This window comes from Amblyomma mixtum, chromosome 6, assembly GCF_055824585.1.
Source record: "Amblyomma mixtum isolate Tamu chromosome 6, ASM5582458v1, whole genome shotgun sequence".
NCBI classification, from domain to species: Eukaryota; Metazoa; Arthropoda; class Arachnida; order Ixodida; family Ixodidae; genus Amblyomma; species Amblyomma mixtum.
The window spans coordinates 91,950,583-91,969,715 of NC_143017.1; the positions used below are offsets into that span (position 1 = coordinate 91,950,583).

The 19,133-nt window shown below is 48.0% G+C and overlaps 1 protein-coding gene across 1 annotated transcript in view; it reads right to left on the reverse strand.

Moving 5' to 3' along the window:
* The window catches only part of LOC149339663 (nose resistant to fluoxetine protein 6-like), a 63,231-nt gene that overhangs the window by 32,352 nt on the left and 11,746 nt on the right, over nucleotides 1-19,133 (reverse strand). The window contains exons 5-9 of the mRNA XM_089550966.1: nucleotides 18,345-18,510; nucleotides 15,487-15,520; nucleotides 11,750-11,888; nucleotides 9,296-9,422; nucleotides 5,506-5,695 (exon numbers count right to left, since the gene is read on the reverse strand). Of these exons, the coding sequence (XP_089407092.1) occupies nucleotides 5,506-5,695; nucleotides 9,296-9,422; nucleotides 11,750-11,888; nucleotides 15,487-15,520; nucleotides 18,345-18,510 (656 nt within the window). The remainder of the gene's footprint in view (nucleotides 1-5,505; nucleotides 5,696-9,295; nucleotides 9,423-11,749; nucleotides 11,889-15,486; nucleotides 15,521-18,344; nucleotides 18,511-19,133) is intronic.

Consider the following 19,133-nt stretch of genomic DNA (forward strand, 5'->3'; position numbering starts at 1 on the left):
GCCACCACCCGTTCGGCGCGATGCCTTGGCCTTTGAACGCAACGCTATTTGAGGAAAGGAAATTGCGCAGTAATTCTATGTCATCTCGGTGGACACCCGAACCGCACCGTACAGCAAGGGACGAAGTGGGAGTGAAAGAAGAAAGAGAAAGAGGGGCCGTAATGAAGAAAATTATAACTGTATTTGAAGAAAGGAAATTACGCAGTAACTGTCTCACATATCTCAGGTGGACACCTGTCAAAAGCATGACACCTCTGCTAAGAAGCTTCTGCAACAACCTTCTGTGGACAACGAAGAGGCATTAAAGGCTTTCGCCTTAAAAATAATGCGGAGGCTTAAGTAACTTTAAGGGGCTCTGAAACACCTTCTGAGGAGAGTATATAAACTAGCTCAGTCACTACATGCTGTCGTGATGAAGAGCCGAGCTAGATAATACACACCTACACGCAGCACAGAACCCACAATCGCGCGCGAAAGTTGGCGATGTCATAATCGGGAAGCCTTCCCAGGTATTTAACGAAGCTATCAACGCGGTTATGACAGGGTCGAGGGGTCACGCAGTGAAGCGGCCGCTATCTTTTTCATGGTACGCGCCAGGGGCCCACTCCTTGCGAGAAAGCAGGAGGGAGAGGGCAAGAATTATGCCTCTCGCGTGAACCACGTCCGACTGCGCCAGATCTGCGTTTTCTCGAGTTTAGACAACCTCATCCGCGCCTCTCTTGAAACTTTCTGAGGATCAAAATGCTTTCCGGCAATTACAGTGCTGGTATTATGATGTTGCTTACGCCGCCGACTGCCAAGTTACGAAGGGGACTACGACAGGCCCTTTAGCCGGCAGTCGTGCTAAAGTTTTGAAACTATTTTATGTGCAAACATGTGTTCATTCTAACGTTATTATCTCTCTATATAAATGTACTAGAGGCTTCGCACCAAAAAATTACTTCTGAAATAAACGGAGACGGTCTGAGAAAACTGGCTCTCCGTACTCCACTCTCGAAAAGCGCACGGAAGGCCCAGCTTCCTGCAGCTCCGGCCCAAAAACCACCGCATGGGCATTACAGCGAGCCCATTATGGCGACTTTTTCAATTCAATTCAATTTTAATTCAATTCATATTTATTTACCAGAATACTGGACGGTCTCCAGGGCTAAAAGTTGCAGCCAGCAACATGACTGGGCCCTGGAGCCGTTTACAAAGGCAACAGCAGACGTCGGTTCCGAGCAGCACAACAAAATATTCACAACGCTATGAACAAAAATGTACAAGGAAATAGAGACATGGTAGAATATTTGTCATTTCAATCATACTGTCCTTTACAACTGTGAAAAGTGTATTCGTAGTTGCTTTGGCGATTTGAAGGTTACTTGTTTGAGTTTATTTAGCAAGACCGGTAGGTTGTGTTTTAATGATTGCAGTTTGTACTGAGTGCGAAAAAATGGAACGAACCAGGGTTGGGAAATGCTCGCGCCCTCCTCCGTCCCACGCTCCTGCGTATTTCTGTTTAAAGATGGCTATCGGTTATAGTTTTTTAGATGCTATGCAGCTACCATGGCCGCGGCCAGTCAGTCGCGTCGCTCCTCCGGTGAGTCAGGAAGCTCCGCCCCCTCCCCCGCCTTTAGAGAATTCGCGCGCTCGTCGGCAGCCGACTCTGCGGCCGAGTGAGTGGGGCTGGCGGACGTAGGCTGCCTCTGTGTATGCCGCGTCCGAAAGCGGCCCTGGCCCATCGAGCCTCCTTAGGCGGAGGAGGCCGACCCGTGAGCGTGAAAAAAGTGACGAGAGGAGAGTGGCGAAGTGGCTGAGATTCAAATTTTAGCTAGACGTAACTCAGCTTCTATAAAAGTTATCAAAAAGTTCCTGCTGCAGGATATTCATGAAGTGGCGCTCTTTAAAACTCTTGGAAATCTGCACCTTTATTAAGAGCCTCTTTCAGAGTCCCTTTTAAGGAGCCGCCGCGGAAACCCAGTGGTTATGGTGCTCGGCTGGTGACCCTAAAGACGTGGGTTCGATCCCGGCCGCTGCGGTCGCATTTCGATGAAGGCGAAATGCTAGAGGCCCGTGTACTGTGCGATGTCAGTGCGCGTTAAAGAACCCCAGGTGGTAGAAATTATCCGGAGCCCCTCTCCCCCTCACGGGTTCTGTTATTGCCTGAGTCGTATTGGGACGTTAAACCCCTTAAATTAATCCAAACCAAATCAGAGCCCCTTTAAGAGTGGAATGAGCGAGCGTTATGTTTCCCATTTGCCGCAGCTTCTGTTGCAATTTCTGTGGTGCTTGCGTACGTTCCATTGCAATTTTCGTTCCATAAACCACCATATTCCAATTGGTAGCTGCATTAGCAGGGATCCGCTATGCTGTCGCGGTGCCGACAGCACAGCGGTGCATATATCACAATTTTTTTCTGACTTGCAGTAAGCACTAGACGGGCCACTAGCGAAAAGGCGTATGTGTTCTGGTGAAGCCACCGGTAGGGCTTATGAGAGACCCACGTTTCTCGTCCCGAGCAACCTCTCGCGACCGATCAATAATTTAACTGCCCCCTGTCACGGTGGGCAAGCTGGGATCATAAACGATGAATTTTCAACTAAAGAACTACAGTTGCCTAAAAGTTTGTAGAACAGCACAGCTTTAAGCACGGCGTGAAAGTGCCGCGGGTATGTAGTTCCTACCAACAAGGGCCATGGAAGACAAAAGTAATTGTTTTTGATCCAGTTCAATACCAAGGGTTCCGACTAGTAACTGGAGCTTTGGGGACGTTTCCTGTCCCAAGTCTCCATGCGGAATCAAATGAATCGCTACTTGATAAGCGAAGATTTTTCTTTGGTGTATAGTCTTTTCTAAGCCTTTGAACCGTCCACGAACACAACACAAAAATCGTGTCTTCAGCCGAAACTACTCTATGCTCCGTAACCTATAGATGACCAATCGATCGCACAGATTACAGAATATTTTAACCAATGCTGGAGAAAAGGCATCCTCTCACCGTCCTGGCGCAACGCCAAACTTATCTTCATCCCCAAACTAAACAAACCCGCCACAATATCAAACCTCCGCCACATAACACTCAAATCGTGCCTCGGAAAACTAGTCTTCTCGAGCATGCTGCCTTAAATAGGTTCACTCAACATCTGCACGAGAAAAACCTATAACCGCACAGCATGGCGGGCTTCGGAAGAAGCTATATGCTTCAATTGACGCACCACATCTTTGACCCTCTTATCCCCGCTGATATCGAAGATGTCCTCACCCTGAACTTATCCAAGGCCTTTGATAATGTAGAGCACTCAGAGATCATGGTGGCTCTCTCCCCCCTCAATGTAGGCGCCCGCATGCACGTCTACTACAAGCCTTCTTCTCGGGGCACACGGCCAAGGCTCACATGGACCGCATGCGTCTCCTCCCGACACTGTTAGCGGAATGGGCACTCCGCAAGGTTTTGTACTATCCGCTTGCCTCTCTCATTCCCTAGCCCGCACTCTTCACCATACCTCCCACCTTCGCCACACCTTCTATGCGGACGACATCCCTCTGTGGACCACCCACGGCAGTGATGGCGCTACTGAAGAAAAATTAGAAACCGCCGCAAACATCATACAACAACACGCACAAGGCGTAGGTCTTGCCTATTTTTCCGAAGAAGTCTGAGCTACTTGTTAAGCGCTCCTCCCCACGTACCCTTTCGACGACAGGCAACACAGTTTTTCTGTACACGGATGCCCTATCTCGGATGTCAACACACCCTGGATACTGGGCCTTCACAATCCAGAACAACGGCCGGAACACTTTCACCAACCGGAAACTCAAGCAGGCGATGGAAGCGCGCTCTCGTCTCATCCACAGACTATCCGGGAGACACTAAGGCATGAAAGAGCACGATTTGTGCCTTCTCATTCATGCCTTCATACTGAGTCGCTTTCTCTACACAGTCCCATACCTCCGACTCCTACAGGAAAAAATCGCTACCTTAGATAATATGCTCCGTGAAGTTTACAAGGTGGCCCTACTCGTCCACCAAAACAGCACTAAACTTCTCCAGCTTCGCCTCCACGACACCACACACGTCCTCATAGAGGCCCACAGGCAAGCAGAATACAGTCGCCTAGCTCAGTCTTTGACAAGACGTCACATACTTGACACCCTCCAAATTCGCATAGCAGCAGCCGACCCCACACTACTACTAGTCTCCTGGCCCGTGCCCACAGAGCTCCTAGTAACATGCCTTTCTCGGAAAACCCACACCACCTATCAGTCTGCCCGCCGCATGTGCAAAAGCTCTCCAAAAATAATACGGTTCGAAACCCGCCGCCGTATGGGTGGACGCGGGCTGGAAGACGTGGCAATTGCAGTTGTAGACCACACGCACCAACCCACTGCAACTCCCCGCCTTCCTGCCATATCCACCGCAGAATCCTCGGAAGAGGTGGCGACTGCGCTTGCCCTCACACGCACTAATCCCCGGTTCGTTCTTACTGCCTCAAAAACTGCACTCCTGAATTTTGCACTAGGGCTAGTCCACGAGACCGCTTTCCGCATCTTCGGCTCGCCCACCACAAAACCGCCCTGCCAAGTGGAGTTGATCAGTGTGCATGCGCACTCTGGGAACCCCGGCAACGACGCTGCCAGTGACCACGCCCGAGGTCTCACCAACCGGGCGGCGGCGGAATCGGAGTAGGGCTCTTCCCGGGAGCGCATGCACTACTTCAGCGAGCTGACCCAAGTATATCGCACCGAACGCCAGCTATATTCACCACCCCACCAATCCTTGACATTTATCACCAAATATTATGGCATGCCTCCAGACCCGCACCCTTCTCTCCCCCAATTTCCTCTCCCGCATCCATCCAGGAGCATCCCCCCCCCCCCCCTCACCCCTCCAGACGACTCTTGCCCGCATTCTCCTTGAATGCCCGACGGACCTTCCCCCGCGGGGCCCGGAGCTGCTGACTATCTGAGAGTAATGGGAGACCCTACTGCGCACGACGGACCCGGCCAGGCAGAAGGTCGCCACTGACCGGGCAGCCCACGTCATGGAACTCTCCATGAACTCATGAACGTGTAGTGCAATGTGGTCGTGCGGGAACCCTAAGGTCTGCATGCCCCAAAATTTCTTACTACTTTCTCTCAGTTATGAATGTACCTCTCAAATTAATTAAGCTGTCTGTGATCCATCCTTTGCTTGTTTTAGCACATTCGCTCAACTAAAGAAATAAAACATATTATAAAGAATAATATATACAGAAAAAAGAACATTAGCTGTGATCATATAATTCTAACGTTAAATGGTACGCATTTGCTTAATGTCTCCCACACCAAGTACTTGGGCGTCGTCTTCGAACCGGATATACACTGGAAGCAACAAATTGAAAGTGTTTGCTCTAAATTAGCTTATGGCTGTCATATTTTATTATGTGCAAGGAAAGCTTGTCGTGCCCCGATTTTGAGCACGACAAGCTTCCCTTGTACATTAGATGAAGTGCTCTCGCGGCCAGAGAGCCTGGTATCGCTTACCTCCGTAACCTTCGAAGCAGCTGATAAGGACCCAGGCAATGCAAGCCGCCCAGATTGAACGCGAGAAACTACCGTACAGAGCTGCCATGTACGGTGGAAGCTGCCGGTATTGGGCGTCCGCGGGCCACACGGCGAAGAGCACCGCCAAAGTTAGTAAAGTGCTCGCGGTCCAGCCGGCGTACACGTAGCGCTGAAACAGAGCAGTGAAAATCGGTTTTGTTCCCTGAATACCAAACCACGGCAAACACCACAGATGTACCCGTCTTGCAAGTTATGTTTCGTAATCATACTGTCAACTAGAGAAATTTCACTTCACAATCACTTTTCTTGTTGAGTGCTGAATTATAATCACCGATCTTTGGTTATTAGAAAAAGTATCTCAAAACTATGCTCCTAGATAGCAAAATTGTCCTATATAGCGCTATTTCTGAAGCCGCCATCAGTTTTTTTTTTTTGCTGAAGTCAGAAATGGGGATGTTACAAATCATTGCGTTTCGTGATGCTCGCTATCGCACATTACTGCCACCCCTTTTGTTCGCTCCAGTCGTCCTTTCTTGTTTGTTTCGGGTGACACATGAAAGCTGCTTTTTAGTGGCAGAATCTCTCTCTTTTTTTTTTACCTCTCTTAGTGGTGCCTGTGCCGCAGAACCTGATACGTGTTTCCAGCATCTGTGGTTTCCATCCAGCTGCCATATAGAATCAATGGAAAAGGTTGGTCTCACGGTTTTATCGACGGGGCAGGACCGTTGCTGCATTGCAGTAAGACTCGGTGCTTGCAAGGTCACAGTTTTTCAGACTTGGGTACGAAATAAAACCTCGTATTTAAGCATGCAGCGGAAAAAGAGAAAGAAGGGATTCTGCAACGATAACAGGTATTCGTTGCTCTGCGCAGCGCTGCCAAACTTACGAGGGGGTACCCAAAAGAAACCGGACTAATTTTTTGAATCGGCACAGCTTCTGTGGTACCGCGTTTTGCCGCTAGGAGTGCATAGAACGAACATTTCAGAGTCAGTAAGCCGAGTGCCGTCGCTGAAGGAGGTCAGACTAGTTTAGGCAGAGTTTTAGAGTGACGACTGTTTTGTGTGAGTGTCGTTTTTGCAATGGCTGATTTTCGTGAACAGCGTGCGCCGGTGAAATTCTGATTTTTCTCGGAAAAAGTGGAACGGAAACTCTTGAAATATTCAGAAAGACGTTCAAGGACGATGCTATGGGGACAACTCAAGTGTTCCTGAATTAAATCTTGAATCAAAGTAACAGTCATGCCAATGGAAAACTTCAAATTCACCTCGCCTCAAGAAAGCTCGTCAGGTGAAACCAAACCTCAAAACAATGCTGATTTGTTTTTTCGACGTGAGAGAAGTGGTCCATTCAGAGTTTGTTCCGCAGGGTCAGACAGTTAACCAGGCTTTCTGCTTGGAGGTTTTGAAAAGATTGGGCAACAGTGTTCGGTAGAAGCGGCCTGATTTGTGGCAGACGGGTGACTGGTTTTTCCACCATGGCAATGCCCCTGCTAACACAGCCCTGTCTCTACGACAAATTCGGACCAAAAATGGCATGACCTCTCTTCCTCAGCCCTCATACTCACCCGACCTTGCCACGTGCTACTTTCTTTGTTTCGTAGAATGAAAAGACATGTGAATGGAAAGCGTTTCACTGATGTTGCTGAGGCGAAGAAAAAAACGACGGAGGGACTGCCAAGCATCACAAAAGATGAATTTAAACAATGTTTTGAAAAATGGAATTAAAGATTCGACAAACGTATCATTGTAAGTGGAGAGTACTTTGAAGGATATTGAAGGTCTGTGCTGAAAATGTGAACAAATAAGTTCAAACAAAAATAAGTCCGGTTTCTTTTGGGTACCCCATCGTATATGGACAGTATACTTTGTGTGCAGTTAATGCAACCCATCTGGTGTGAACGAATGAACGCACTAAGCCTAACCAGGATTGTGTAAACGTTTTACCACCATCATTTCCAGTCATGTTGCCTTTTTTCGACTAAATAGAAACGCCGCAGTAGTTCTTGCTCAACCACGTGCTAAACCAACCCAACACTCAACGTGGGGAACCAAAAACTTTGCAGGTGCTCAATGCCCCATGTGATGAGCAAGAATTGCACGATGACGTTTAGTAAATACAGTTTCCCGGGAACACTAACCGGGATTTTGGGCTCTGTGTAGTTAACCGTTGCGTTGGCGGGTCAGTGATTCATTCCGCCGTTAAATAAAAATCTTCCTCGTGTGGTGATGCCCACATGCAGCTTTTTTTTAATGTGTGGGGTTGATAAATTGGAAATTAATAGTGTATTCATTTTACGCCTGAAATATAAGTGATTAGAAAGTAGCTGAAAAGCAACCAAATGCCACCGATGAGATCCGACCTGACGACCTCTGAATTTCACATACGGTATTCTACCAACTCAGCTACGGCGGTGGCTGTCCCATCTTCTACTTTCGGGGGTATTTATGTTCCGTGGAACCTTACCTTGTGAGTGTTCACGAGCGCCACTCTCGTCTTTAGCGGCGGGCGTGGTACATCCAGTAGTGCCACGAGTGTCAAGCGGAACGTCATCGGACGGTGAGGGCGGAAGCTATACCAGGACCGTCTTATGCTACATATGGCATCAAGGCTGCCAGAACTGATTGTCTCGTTAAGCTAGCAGACAAAGATATGGAAATAAGGACCACGTTATGGCATACATATAAGGCAACAGTCACCAAAACCAAGGACTCCTATATTTTAATTGGTTGCTCATGCATGGCTAATATTTATCGCTTACTTTAAAAATTATACGAAGACCAAAGTTTGCTGCGTTTACTTTTGGTCACTCTTTATTTTCCTTCCATTTTTAGCTTGCTTTTCGGGAGGCAAGCTGATGGCCGTGAACTGACTTAGCGAACAAATTATTCCCGCTTTGGCTACCTGCAAAAAAAAGTATGGCTGCTTGCAAGGGGGGAAACTCCTGCTCATGGCAAGAAAGGAGGAAAAGCTGCCACCGTAGAATTTGTGTTCCTCATAGAGGTTTTCTAAGATATACAAAAAAACGCCAGCGGACACTTTGGCGGGCTAGCGCTGGCATGGTGTTTAGTGACGAAAGCGCCCTAAAAACCGGGGCTACACAGGCGCTGACACAAGCAAAACAAAGAGCTCTAGTCGAGTTACTATCAGTCCGATAAAATGCATGAATGGCGTTTTAACGCGACAGAATATGTGTGCGAGCGAAGTTAAAACTGGCGTGTATTATCAAAAATAAACAAAAAGGCTCGCACATTACCAGCGCTCTTTAGTCTTGTTTCCTCCTAGATTTTGGCACCATTTTCTCTCTTCATACAAAGACCATTCTACACCATTTTTTTTACCCAGTAGCAATCGCGGCAATGAAATCGACCACAATCAATTAACTTTTTTTTTCAAGGCGTGAATGTCACATTCTTTTCAGATGCTGCAGCAACTTGCCATAATGTGAAGCGTCAGTGCGCTTTAATTCTAGAATAGCTGCGATACTTGACCCGGGAGACGTGTACGACCGGATTGGTCGCAATGTCTCCTCGCGCTTCTATGCATTTCATTGACATGCTGTGCATGACCGCGTCGCAATAAAATTTTTTTCCTCATATCCGCAACCTGCAAACTTTTATCTACACGGCTACATTCAGCTGGCAGTAGTGCATCCGTAGGATGCGCCGCGGTGGCCAGATGCGGCCGCACCTGTCCAGCACATGACCTACCGTGCTTGTACCACCGGAGTCCGTACACGGCCATCGGAGCTGTGCAAGTGCACTTTACGCACCTTTTCAATAATGACACGTCCACGTCTGGCGTGCAATACGTATCCACAAATCATGCCGATCAGGAAGGGACCAATGCGGCAGTGTGGCATCTTGTACACGTTCTCCATGTACTCCACCTGTTTGGAGCTGAAAAAAAAGAAATAAAGTAAACTCACATAAAAGTTACGGGACAATCATTAAGCCTAATTCGATAAAAGCTGGGATAGCAATTGCATTTACCCTCGACAATGCTGTTTTACTCTAAAATGCTCTAGAATGCTCTTATTCTATGCATTGCTCTAGGTCGAGGCTTCACACGCGCGGCAAAATTTTCCTTGGGAGTGACGATGGGCCGAGATGCTTGAGTGGCGGTCGACACTTTTGGAGTGTGATGCTCGGGTAGGTCAAGGGTGGCGGAGGGTGGATGGGAAGCCCCCTAACATGGAGTGTCTTTAGACACCTATAGCATACCGTGTACCGTGCTACCGATACCGTTACCGGAATATCTGGAGCCCGCCCACCGCCACTGCGCGCGCGCTGATTGGTCCCTAGGCGGCAGGCGCGCGCGCACCTGCCAGACACCTTGCGCCATCTGGCGCCGTCAAGGCGATCTGCACATGCACACTGACGACGCGCGGGCGCCCGGTACTACGGTAACGTTAGCTGTAGCGAGCACTGCACACGGTACACTAAAGGTGCCTTTTGAATTCTTTATCGCCGTCGCTTTTTCGTTCCGCTGTCGCATGGCCTTCTAGTCGGTTGAGGTCTTGTGGAGGATGCAGGTAGATGGGTTAGTGTTGGGTGGCGCTAATGGAGGGTGGGGTTGGATGAGGGTGGAGTGTGAAGGTCGGCTTGTGGGGGTGGGGAGGCAGATCGAGGGTGGCGGTGGGTGGGTCGACAGCGTCCGTTCTAGGTTACGGCGGAGAGGTGGCTGGCGTGATGTGCTTGTGGAGGATGGAGGCTTCATCAACCGTGGCTTCCCACAGACAAAGCTAACATTTTCGCCAAATGCCGCTGCTACTGCTCTTGCAGTAAAATGAACGTACAGCCTGCGTCACCCACAGCACCTGTCACACCCTAGCAACAAACGTGAATTCCATTTGGTGTGCACTGCCGCACACTAATAAGAAGCTCCAGAAGGAACGCGCGAAGTACAAATCAAACAATCATTTGCCAAGCAACCGAAAAGTCACAAAACTTTCCGGTATGGAGTGGATTCCAAGATAAGGCAAGTGTAGCAGGGGGTGGCACAAAGTTAGGTGGGCGGATGAGATTCAGAATTTTGCGGTAATACGGTGGCCCAAGCTGGCAAAGGACAGGGTTAATTGGAGAGACATGAGAGGCCTTTGCCCTGTAGTAGGCGTATTCAGGCTCATGATGATGCTTTAAGATTGCGACCATCTTGCTAACGCACCTCATGATTTATTTACAGTGAACATTCTTTGCTTGGCCGACACAAATTCGCTGTGAGCGCAAGCACGCTGTGCCAATGACAGCATGCGATAAAAAGGTTACCGGTTCCCTGATAGCCATGTAAAATTAATATTCTTCTTAACACAAGCAGTACCATAGCATAAAATCTCTAAATAACATGGCTAAACTGCATTGACAACGGCTGCTCCCGCTCATCCAAACGTACTGCGGACGGCAACGCAAGCTGGCATGTCAATCGTGACAAGATAACTGTAGCTAAATCGCGCAGTTTCTTTAATATGGCAGCGCACGCGTGAAAATCGCCTTTAGAGGCCGTTAGAGATGCAAAAACCGGCATCTACCTGTTTACAGCTAAACTGTGAAGTCTCTCGGCCTAAAGCGTAAGAGACCGACTCTCCTGTTTTAGAGGGTTTTGGTTTTAAAGCGTTTAACGTCCCAAAGTGACTCAGGCTAGTAGGGACGCCGTACTGAAGGGCTCCGGATAACTATGACCGCCTGGGGTTCTTTAAAGTGCACTGACATCGCACTGTACACAGGCCTCTAGAATTTCGCCTCCATCGAAATTCGACCGTCGCGGCCGGGATCGAACCCATATCTTTGGAGTCAGCAGCCGAACACCATAACGACTCACTCCGCGCGCGGCCTTAGATGGTTAGATCATTTTAATTTACGCTAAGCTTGGCGGGCAAGTTGTGTGGCAGGTAACAATGAAGTGCGCCATTGTTTTGGGTGTTTTGAAGGCAAACAGCTGGTGCAGTCAGACCTGCTAGTGACGTCATGCCGCGCTGCAAAGTTCGTCCAGTTAGGGCTGAGTGTTGGGAGGCTTTGTACTGGCGTGCCAGTACCGGATGCTAGTTTAGATACACTAGTTCGCAGCAGCAGTAAGTTACGCAGCATTCACTTGTGCAATTTCGTCTAGGTATCTTTTAGGCGTAACGGTGGAATTAGCTTCTGCTCTTGCGTTACGCATAGCAGCAGGGCTCCTCCTCCTGCGGAAACGGTTGCCCTCCGAAGTGGTTGTGACGTAAATGATGACGCACCGTTCGAATGCAGTATGCGGAAAGAGGGGCAGGTCCCTCAGGCCTATGTAGGCAGCAGTGTATGTTGTGCTCAGGACAAAAAGGAGCCCAATGACGACGAAACCAATACCAGGTTTTCTGGAAAGAAAATACACAAGGTCTCGTTATGTTGACGGTATACTTGCGGATCAGATACACTGAAGGTATAATGGGTGCATGGTAAGCTTCACCTTTGTAACCTTTGTGCGGCCAACATCTAAACCCCGCACACTTCCTTCCATTTGTAGCCCTTGCAATTGTCCAAGTTAGCCAAAACATTTAGGTTGTGACTTCTGTTTATTATATTCCTTTTGGTTCGAAGTTACTATGCTAAGGTCGACAGGACTTGGTTGAGACACTGATGTAGCAACACGTTGCCTGCTGCTGCAAGAGGCTTCACCATTGTGTCATTACCTAAAACTCTGGTTGGAGGCTTGGTTGTCAAAGAAAAGGCAGTTGAACTGTTGGCTACTGGCAGCGTTAGCCTTGCAATTACTCTGCTGGAAATTGCTGCACTGCAGAGACATTTAAATATCAATTGCAAGCATTTTGGAACACACTTGTGACCTAGCACAGTTACATCGCCACACACACAAACCATAGTTCTCAACTCCTGCTGTCACTTTCTTTAGACCAGATTACTGTCTTAAATGAATTTTAGAAGGCGCAGAAAGGCAACCCAGAGAAGTAATAAATAATACGCCTAGAGTAAAACCGACATTTGAGCTAGTTGCTGCAGCATATTTGAAAAAAAAAAACAGCGCAAAAAAAATTGAAGGCACTTAGGCTCCATCTTCACGAGCACGACGCGATAACGTTAAAGGGTTAAAGACTACGCCGAAATGGTCATTCACTACTTTACATTTATAGATGGCCAAGAGTCCTCATATCACTCCTGGCGCAGTGGTGCAGTAGCGAGAAGACAAAAAGAGATAAGAGAAAAAGTCAGTTTAAAGCATAACCATAACCTATACACGTTTTGGCGGGCTAGTTGGTTAAGCATCTTGAATAAACAGCGCGAACGAAGACGAGCACAAAAGACAAGAAAACGGGTGACACAGAGCTGATACAGCGCTGTGTCGTCCGTTTTCTTCTCTTTTGTGCTCGTCTTTTCGCGCTGTTTATTCAAGATGCATAACCTATACATTGACGATGATTCGCATGAGTGTCGCCAGTAAAAAGTACCTGGGCAACATAACGTCTCTCCGGCAATCTAATAAAGAGTACACTTTGAAATTGCAGAGCTGCTTGAATGAACAGTGAATCACCGCTTCTAAACATGCCTGCTAAGTCATGACTAGAGCCCGGATTTTAGGCAAATGCCCATTTTTTTCAACGCATCGTAGGCGCACCATTTTTACATATGAGCACGAATTAGGTGTTGACAATATGTTTAATACTGTTTTTATAGTGCCTATATATGCCTATTTTGGGTGTCAGTGCCTATAAATGCCTATTTCCGACGTCGGTGCCTAAAAATGCCCTATTTTACAGAAAAGGGGCCTGAAATACGCTGTGGCTTTGCTTTCAGAATCTGTTTGCTTTCGAATCCATTTCGGTTTGGTGTAGAACACACACGTGGCAACATTAGATGACCTCGTCAGTTGGCTGTGGTGAACACTGCACCTACGCCGGCTGCGTGCACAATAACAACCACCACAGCCGAAAATATCGAAGGTGAACATTCTATATACCGAACAGTGTAAAGCCATCAAATGTTCCTAAGTACAAGCACGCTCCTGCAACATCCGTTGATGTTGAGCGTTCCTTTTCAACATACAAGCTTGTTCTTACTGATAAGAGGCATAAATTTGTGTCCATCAACCTGGAGATGGTCCTTGTCTGCTACTGCTTCCATAGCTTTAACAGTGATTTCTAGATGGATGATGTTTATTTTACCATGGATCCTCGTGGATGTACGTAGGCCCGTGCAGAACTATGATTCTTTTCGGCATATTCACATCAAGCAGCACTGTGTGAAACATTTTCTAGCATCTCGTATTTATGGTTTCAGACATTTCTAATAGCAAGCTTCATTTGATAGTCGCGTGGCTCCAGACACGGGAAGCCACAAACTATAAAACACTGTTTACACAAATGACAACATATTTATTAATGTTGAAGCATCGTGTATGCCTGCAATAAATAAGTTCAAATCCTGTGTGAGCGAAGACTGAACTCATTTGTCAGATGCTTTGAATTGACAATGTTTCTATCAATTTCTAAATACATGGCCTCCTGTTAAGGTGTTCATTGTTTCTACTTTTGTACACGACAAGCGAATTGTTTGTTTCGAGGTATACCGAAGTGTTTTAAAAGGGTTTGTAACCGTCCCTTTTGCTCTGCTGAAGCATGTGTATTGTACGAAAAGCTGCGTGACAGCCTTAAAAAAAAAAAACGGCTTCTAATGTTCGCACCTTGCTTAAGGTGCCAAATAATTCCTGCTTTGTTTTTGTTTTATTTTACGGCAGATATTGCGCGCTGAAGTTCGGAACTGTGTGCCCTTTTGATAACGTTTATAGCGCCTATTTTTCTCCGTTAGGTGCCTAAAATGCAATTTTAGCCGCCTATTTATGGCGCCTAAAACGTGCTTTTTAGTGCCTAAAAATCCGGCCTCTAGTCATGACAAACGTGGTAGATACCGATGTCGAAAAAAATACCCTGGCTTTGCAAAGGTACAGAAAGAAGAATTGCAGGGGACAGACAAGATATGCGATAACGTAATGGGTTAATTCCCATATATACATTCTCTACTTTACATTCATAGATACCTGGGAGCTCGCATACTATTTATTCCTGGCTCTGTGCTGCAGTCGTGGGCAGTTTGCTTACTACCCGTTGGGCTGGTTGTGATGATGTCACCAGGTCACGTGGCCTAGGTGGCCCACCTGCCGCCTAGGTTGCTTCTCTGGGTATTTTTTTTTATTTTCTTTAACGTGCACTGACATCGCACAGCACACGGGCCTCTAAAATTTCGCCTTCATCGAAATTCAGCCGCCGCGGCCGGGATCGAACCCGCGTCTTTCGGGTCAACAGCCGAGCGACGTAACCACTGAGCCACCGCGGCGGGGCGGGATATTTTTGTGCTAGCCCTTTTCCCCTTCACTTTTCTCGCAGAATTTATTTATTTATTATTATTGCTTTTTAATTTATCTCAGCCCACACCTCTTTGTTTCTTCGATTTTTTATTCCAATCTCCTCAAGGCCTCTCAAAATTACTTATTTCTTTTCCCAGATTTCTCAATTTTTATTTGAGCAACTTCACTCTTTAGGCTTGAGATAAGTCTGGATGAATTTTTCTCCTGTTTGGATCTGCACCAAGCCCTGGCCAATTCTCCACCGTGGGTATGTTGCACCGCTTTCGAAGCAGAAACAGCAACAACAACAACAACGATGACTGACAGTTGCGCTGTTGGGTGTTGGGTGCTGCGCTGCGGTGATGGGAGAAAGACGAAGAAGGCGCGTTCCGAACAATCGCTTTTTCGGTACTCTCCGACAAGGATCAATCAGCCCGGGGCCGAGGTACTGCTTCGGCGTCAGCCAGCAGTAATGCGTACTGCTCAGTCCTTCCTTGTCTGCCTGCGGCTAAGCCAGTCTTCAATTCTGTGTTTCTGCATGCGGGTCTTGCTGGACGACCCCAGCGTGTTCGGGACTTTTGAGACACTCTGCGTTCTGTCGTCGACCTCATTGATATTAGGTTTCGCGTACTGGAGACGTACCAGCGGAGATGTATACCGCTGTTACGTACGGGAGCTGCGCATGCGCAGTGGCAAGCGCGTAGATGGGTAGGACCACTCCACGTGCGCAACAGCCGTACGTAAACCCGGTACACTTTCCCGCAAGCACGTCTCCGGTATGCTAATTCTATCTAATACCATCAGACAGTTTAAGATGTCTCATGTATGGATGGTTACCTTCAAGCCAGCGTTAACAAAGGCGTAACTCGTTATAACCGAAGGACAAGAAGTCATAAACCGTATGTGCATCGTAATTTGAAACCCCTTTGGCTTCAACCTCCACATCCTTTGGCACATCCTCCAGAACATCTGGAGGATGTGCACATTCGGGACGCCCAGCGATCTTTCGGCAGAGTGACATCAATCAGGGCTGAGAACTGGAGGGTCACGGAAATAGAGCGGATGAGGACACCGAATCGCGATATTGTGTTCACGATAGCTGATAGTGCCATAGTTAGTGATGTGATGTTCCCCTTCTTTCGAGTGTCTTTGGTACTCAGTGTCTCGTTTCAATTCCCGGAAGGCCACCCTCGTGGCTGCGGAGTCACGAAAAATGAAATAAAATACGGTGCCACAATAAAATAAAAGGCCATATCCGTCATTACCGCCGCACTCCACGCGACGACTGCCGGCGTTTGGCCACTGCATGCTCAAGAGTGCCTCGTTTCCCAGGCGGACAAGCTGCTGGAAGGCCCTTATCCACGCTTAGTGGAGCGTGGAAGGCAACGTTTTCAGCAGAAAAGTGCCATAAGCATGGCGTGTACTCTTCTTTATGTGCGCGCTCGATCATGCTTAGTGTTGCGAAAAAGCGCAGCTTTCTAGGGGAAGTCAGGCAGATGCATTCCTGCTGTATAGTGTCATACAGCAGGAAAAATTGTGAAGGAATAGTAAATGCACCTCGATAAGGACCACGTCAAAGTACGTTATTCGTGCTGCCGCCGGTGCATTAAGTGTAAATGGGGCGAGAAATGCGCACTTCTTTGTGGCGTTGAAACTGGAAGTTTGGGGGGCCAGTCTTTCACCCCGCATTACCACTCGGGGGATGCAGCGCCTTCTATCGTTGACCGCGGAGGGATTCATGCTCGTGGGAACAAAGGGAAGGACGGCAAAGCGTTAACAATCATATGCTATTTATTACACTTGCAAATTATACACGGAGCCGCCCAGATAGCTTAAATACATCAATGAGACATTCTTGGGAAGTAGAAGTCTACGAAAGAAGAATTCCCTACCTGCCGGCTGAGGCAGGGGCGCGACTTCGGCGACATCAGCGGCGAATGTTTTTACGCGCTTAGAATGGCGGCAGGGGTCTTCCCGTGCGCGCTGCATTCTTGGGGGTGATGCCGTCCCCAGATGTTGCCGCGGTAGGTGGCGAGAGCGCGCGTTTGCTGCGCTCGCTGCACTGTCCGGAACCAGAAGTCCGGCGACACAGCACGAAGGGGCGGACCTTCTGTGTGCCTGCCGGGGGAGGCGACGAGAGCGCACGGCCACAGTTGATGATTGTGACTTCATTAGGGAAGCGCCTCGTTGCCTGCTTCCCTCCCTAATGGTGATGAAGGTCGGCCGCGTCAAGAAGGAGTGGGAAACAGGTTTTCCCCTAGCTTTCTAACTTCCTTCCTTTCCAGTTTTTTTTTTTTACTTTTTTTACTTTCTGTTTGCTGTAACATCAACGTGCTCTTTTTCAGAAGCGCAAGAAGAAAGGCTTGCTGGTAGCGAAACCAAGCGGTTTCTTGTCAAGCTCAATGTTCTGTTACTAACTCCACAAAAGGGTTGCGGATGCTATAGCTGCTCACAGGGAATCAGAGACCGAATCCTCTAAGATGTCTGCGCATGGTAAACGATTGGCGAGTGGCTCGCATCCGTGACGTGCTAATCACGACAGCCTAGAACCCAATAGCCGAAGCGTTCACCAAAAATAGACCCCAGCATGTATCAGCATGTGTCAGCATGTGTCAACATGAGTCAGCATGGGGGACCCCAGCATGTATCAGCAAGTGGTAGCATGTGTCAGGTGTAGCGGCACGACGCGCACTCGCGTCGTTCCGCCTCCGGCTGGCGAAATGCGGCGCGATGCAGGTTAAAGCGGCGCGGAAAGCCGAGCTTATGAGCCGATAGCCCCTGTGGAAGAGCCCCCATTACCGTATAGCTATGGTCGGTTAGTACACCTTGCCTGCGAAGGATTTGTACGTTAACTCTTTCTAACCGGGCCGAAACTGACAACACTTCGATCGAAGGGCGTAACTGCCAACGTAGAACATGGTACGCAAGCAGACCCCGCGCAGTGTCACAGCTAAGTTCGATGCCATAACACGAACCTACGCCGAGTCATGCTCCCGATGGCCGGAACCGGCTGAGCTGACTACTTTTGAATGTCTGTTGTGGATGTGGTCAGGTCTAAATGCTCTTCGGCAGCTGGTTCTCTATGATCTCCCGAAGGAAACTCGCCGGTATTCTCTCCATGCATAAACACATCCTACGCAAAGACATCCGCGGAGCACGAGATGGTGTTGGACACCCTTTTTAAGTTTGTTCCAATTAGATGCAACTCCAGCGTTTTATTTTGCAGTTTCGACCAACCGCCAAGGTGCAAGATACAAGGGGTGAGGACCATATTGGTACTTTGGTTGATCAAAATAGTTCTAGCTACAATTAAAACGCCTGTTAATAGAGTTGGAGCTTAAAGCAAACAACAGTTCTGAAACTTTGGCCTCGATATGAAGACGTCAGATGTGACTTGGAGAACGAAGCCACATTTTATTGAGGGGAAAAAAAAAACAGGTTATGCGACTCGCTAAATCAAAGAGGTAACCTCTGTTGCTTCGCGATCAGAAGGGACTCACCGCTTCTTCGGAGGGAATGAAGTTTTGCACGTAGAGAAAGTTCGCCCACCAATAGGTCTTGCAGGCGCGCCCCGCTGCGATGGCGTCGTACCAAAGCGGGCCGTCGCCGCAGTATGGTAGGTAGACCGCGACGAAGAGCGAGAAAATTCCAATGAGCGGCGTTAGTCTAGCAGCAATGAAAAAGACAAGAGGCTGGGCTCCAGACGCCACACTTGACAGAAAGACAGAATGCAATTCTTTACGGTGCGGCAAAGAAAGAAGGAAACCTCTTCGCGCACGGCTATAAAAGGCTTCGGTTCCTATCAGTTCGAATATTTACTCCTTACAAAGAAGAAAAACTTACAAGAAACTTAGTTACCTCTTGCAATGAAGGAAGAAAAAAGTCCTGTGATCTTTCATTTGTGACTTTTCGATTCAAGTATAGCCTATCGTGCATTTCCCAGACACTTATGTTCATGTCGGGATCAAGAACCGTAACGTGATGTCAATAAGTGCTTACGCGCTTTCGATAAGCCCCTTTTAGTTTGCGACAGTATTAAGCTTGCTACCTGAATTGAATGCTTTCGGGTTCTCTCTCTTCTTCCTCGCCTAAGCCTTAGCACGATGTTTCTCTTGCACGAGCAATCTCGGTGGTCAGTGTTTTCAAAGCTAAACTCGTTGAAGTTCATTCGGTTGCATGGCATGTTGGCCTTGAAGAATTTTCTTGACAACTCAAACAGTGCAGCAGCGACAGCTTCTATCGATTCGATATCAGCAAACATAAACGGTGGTGTTAATTATCCCTTGTCA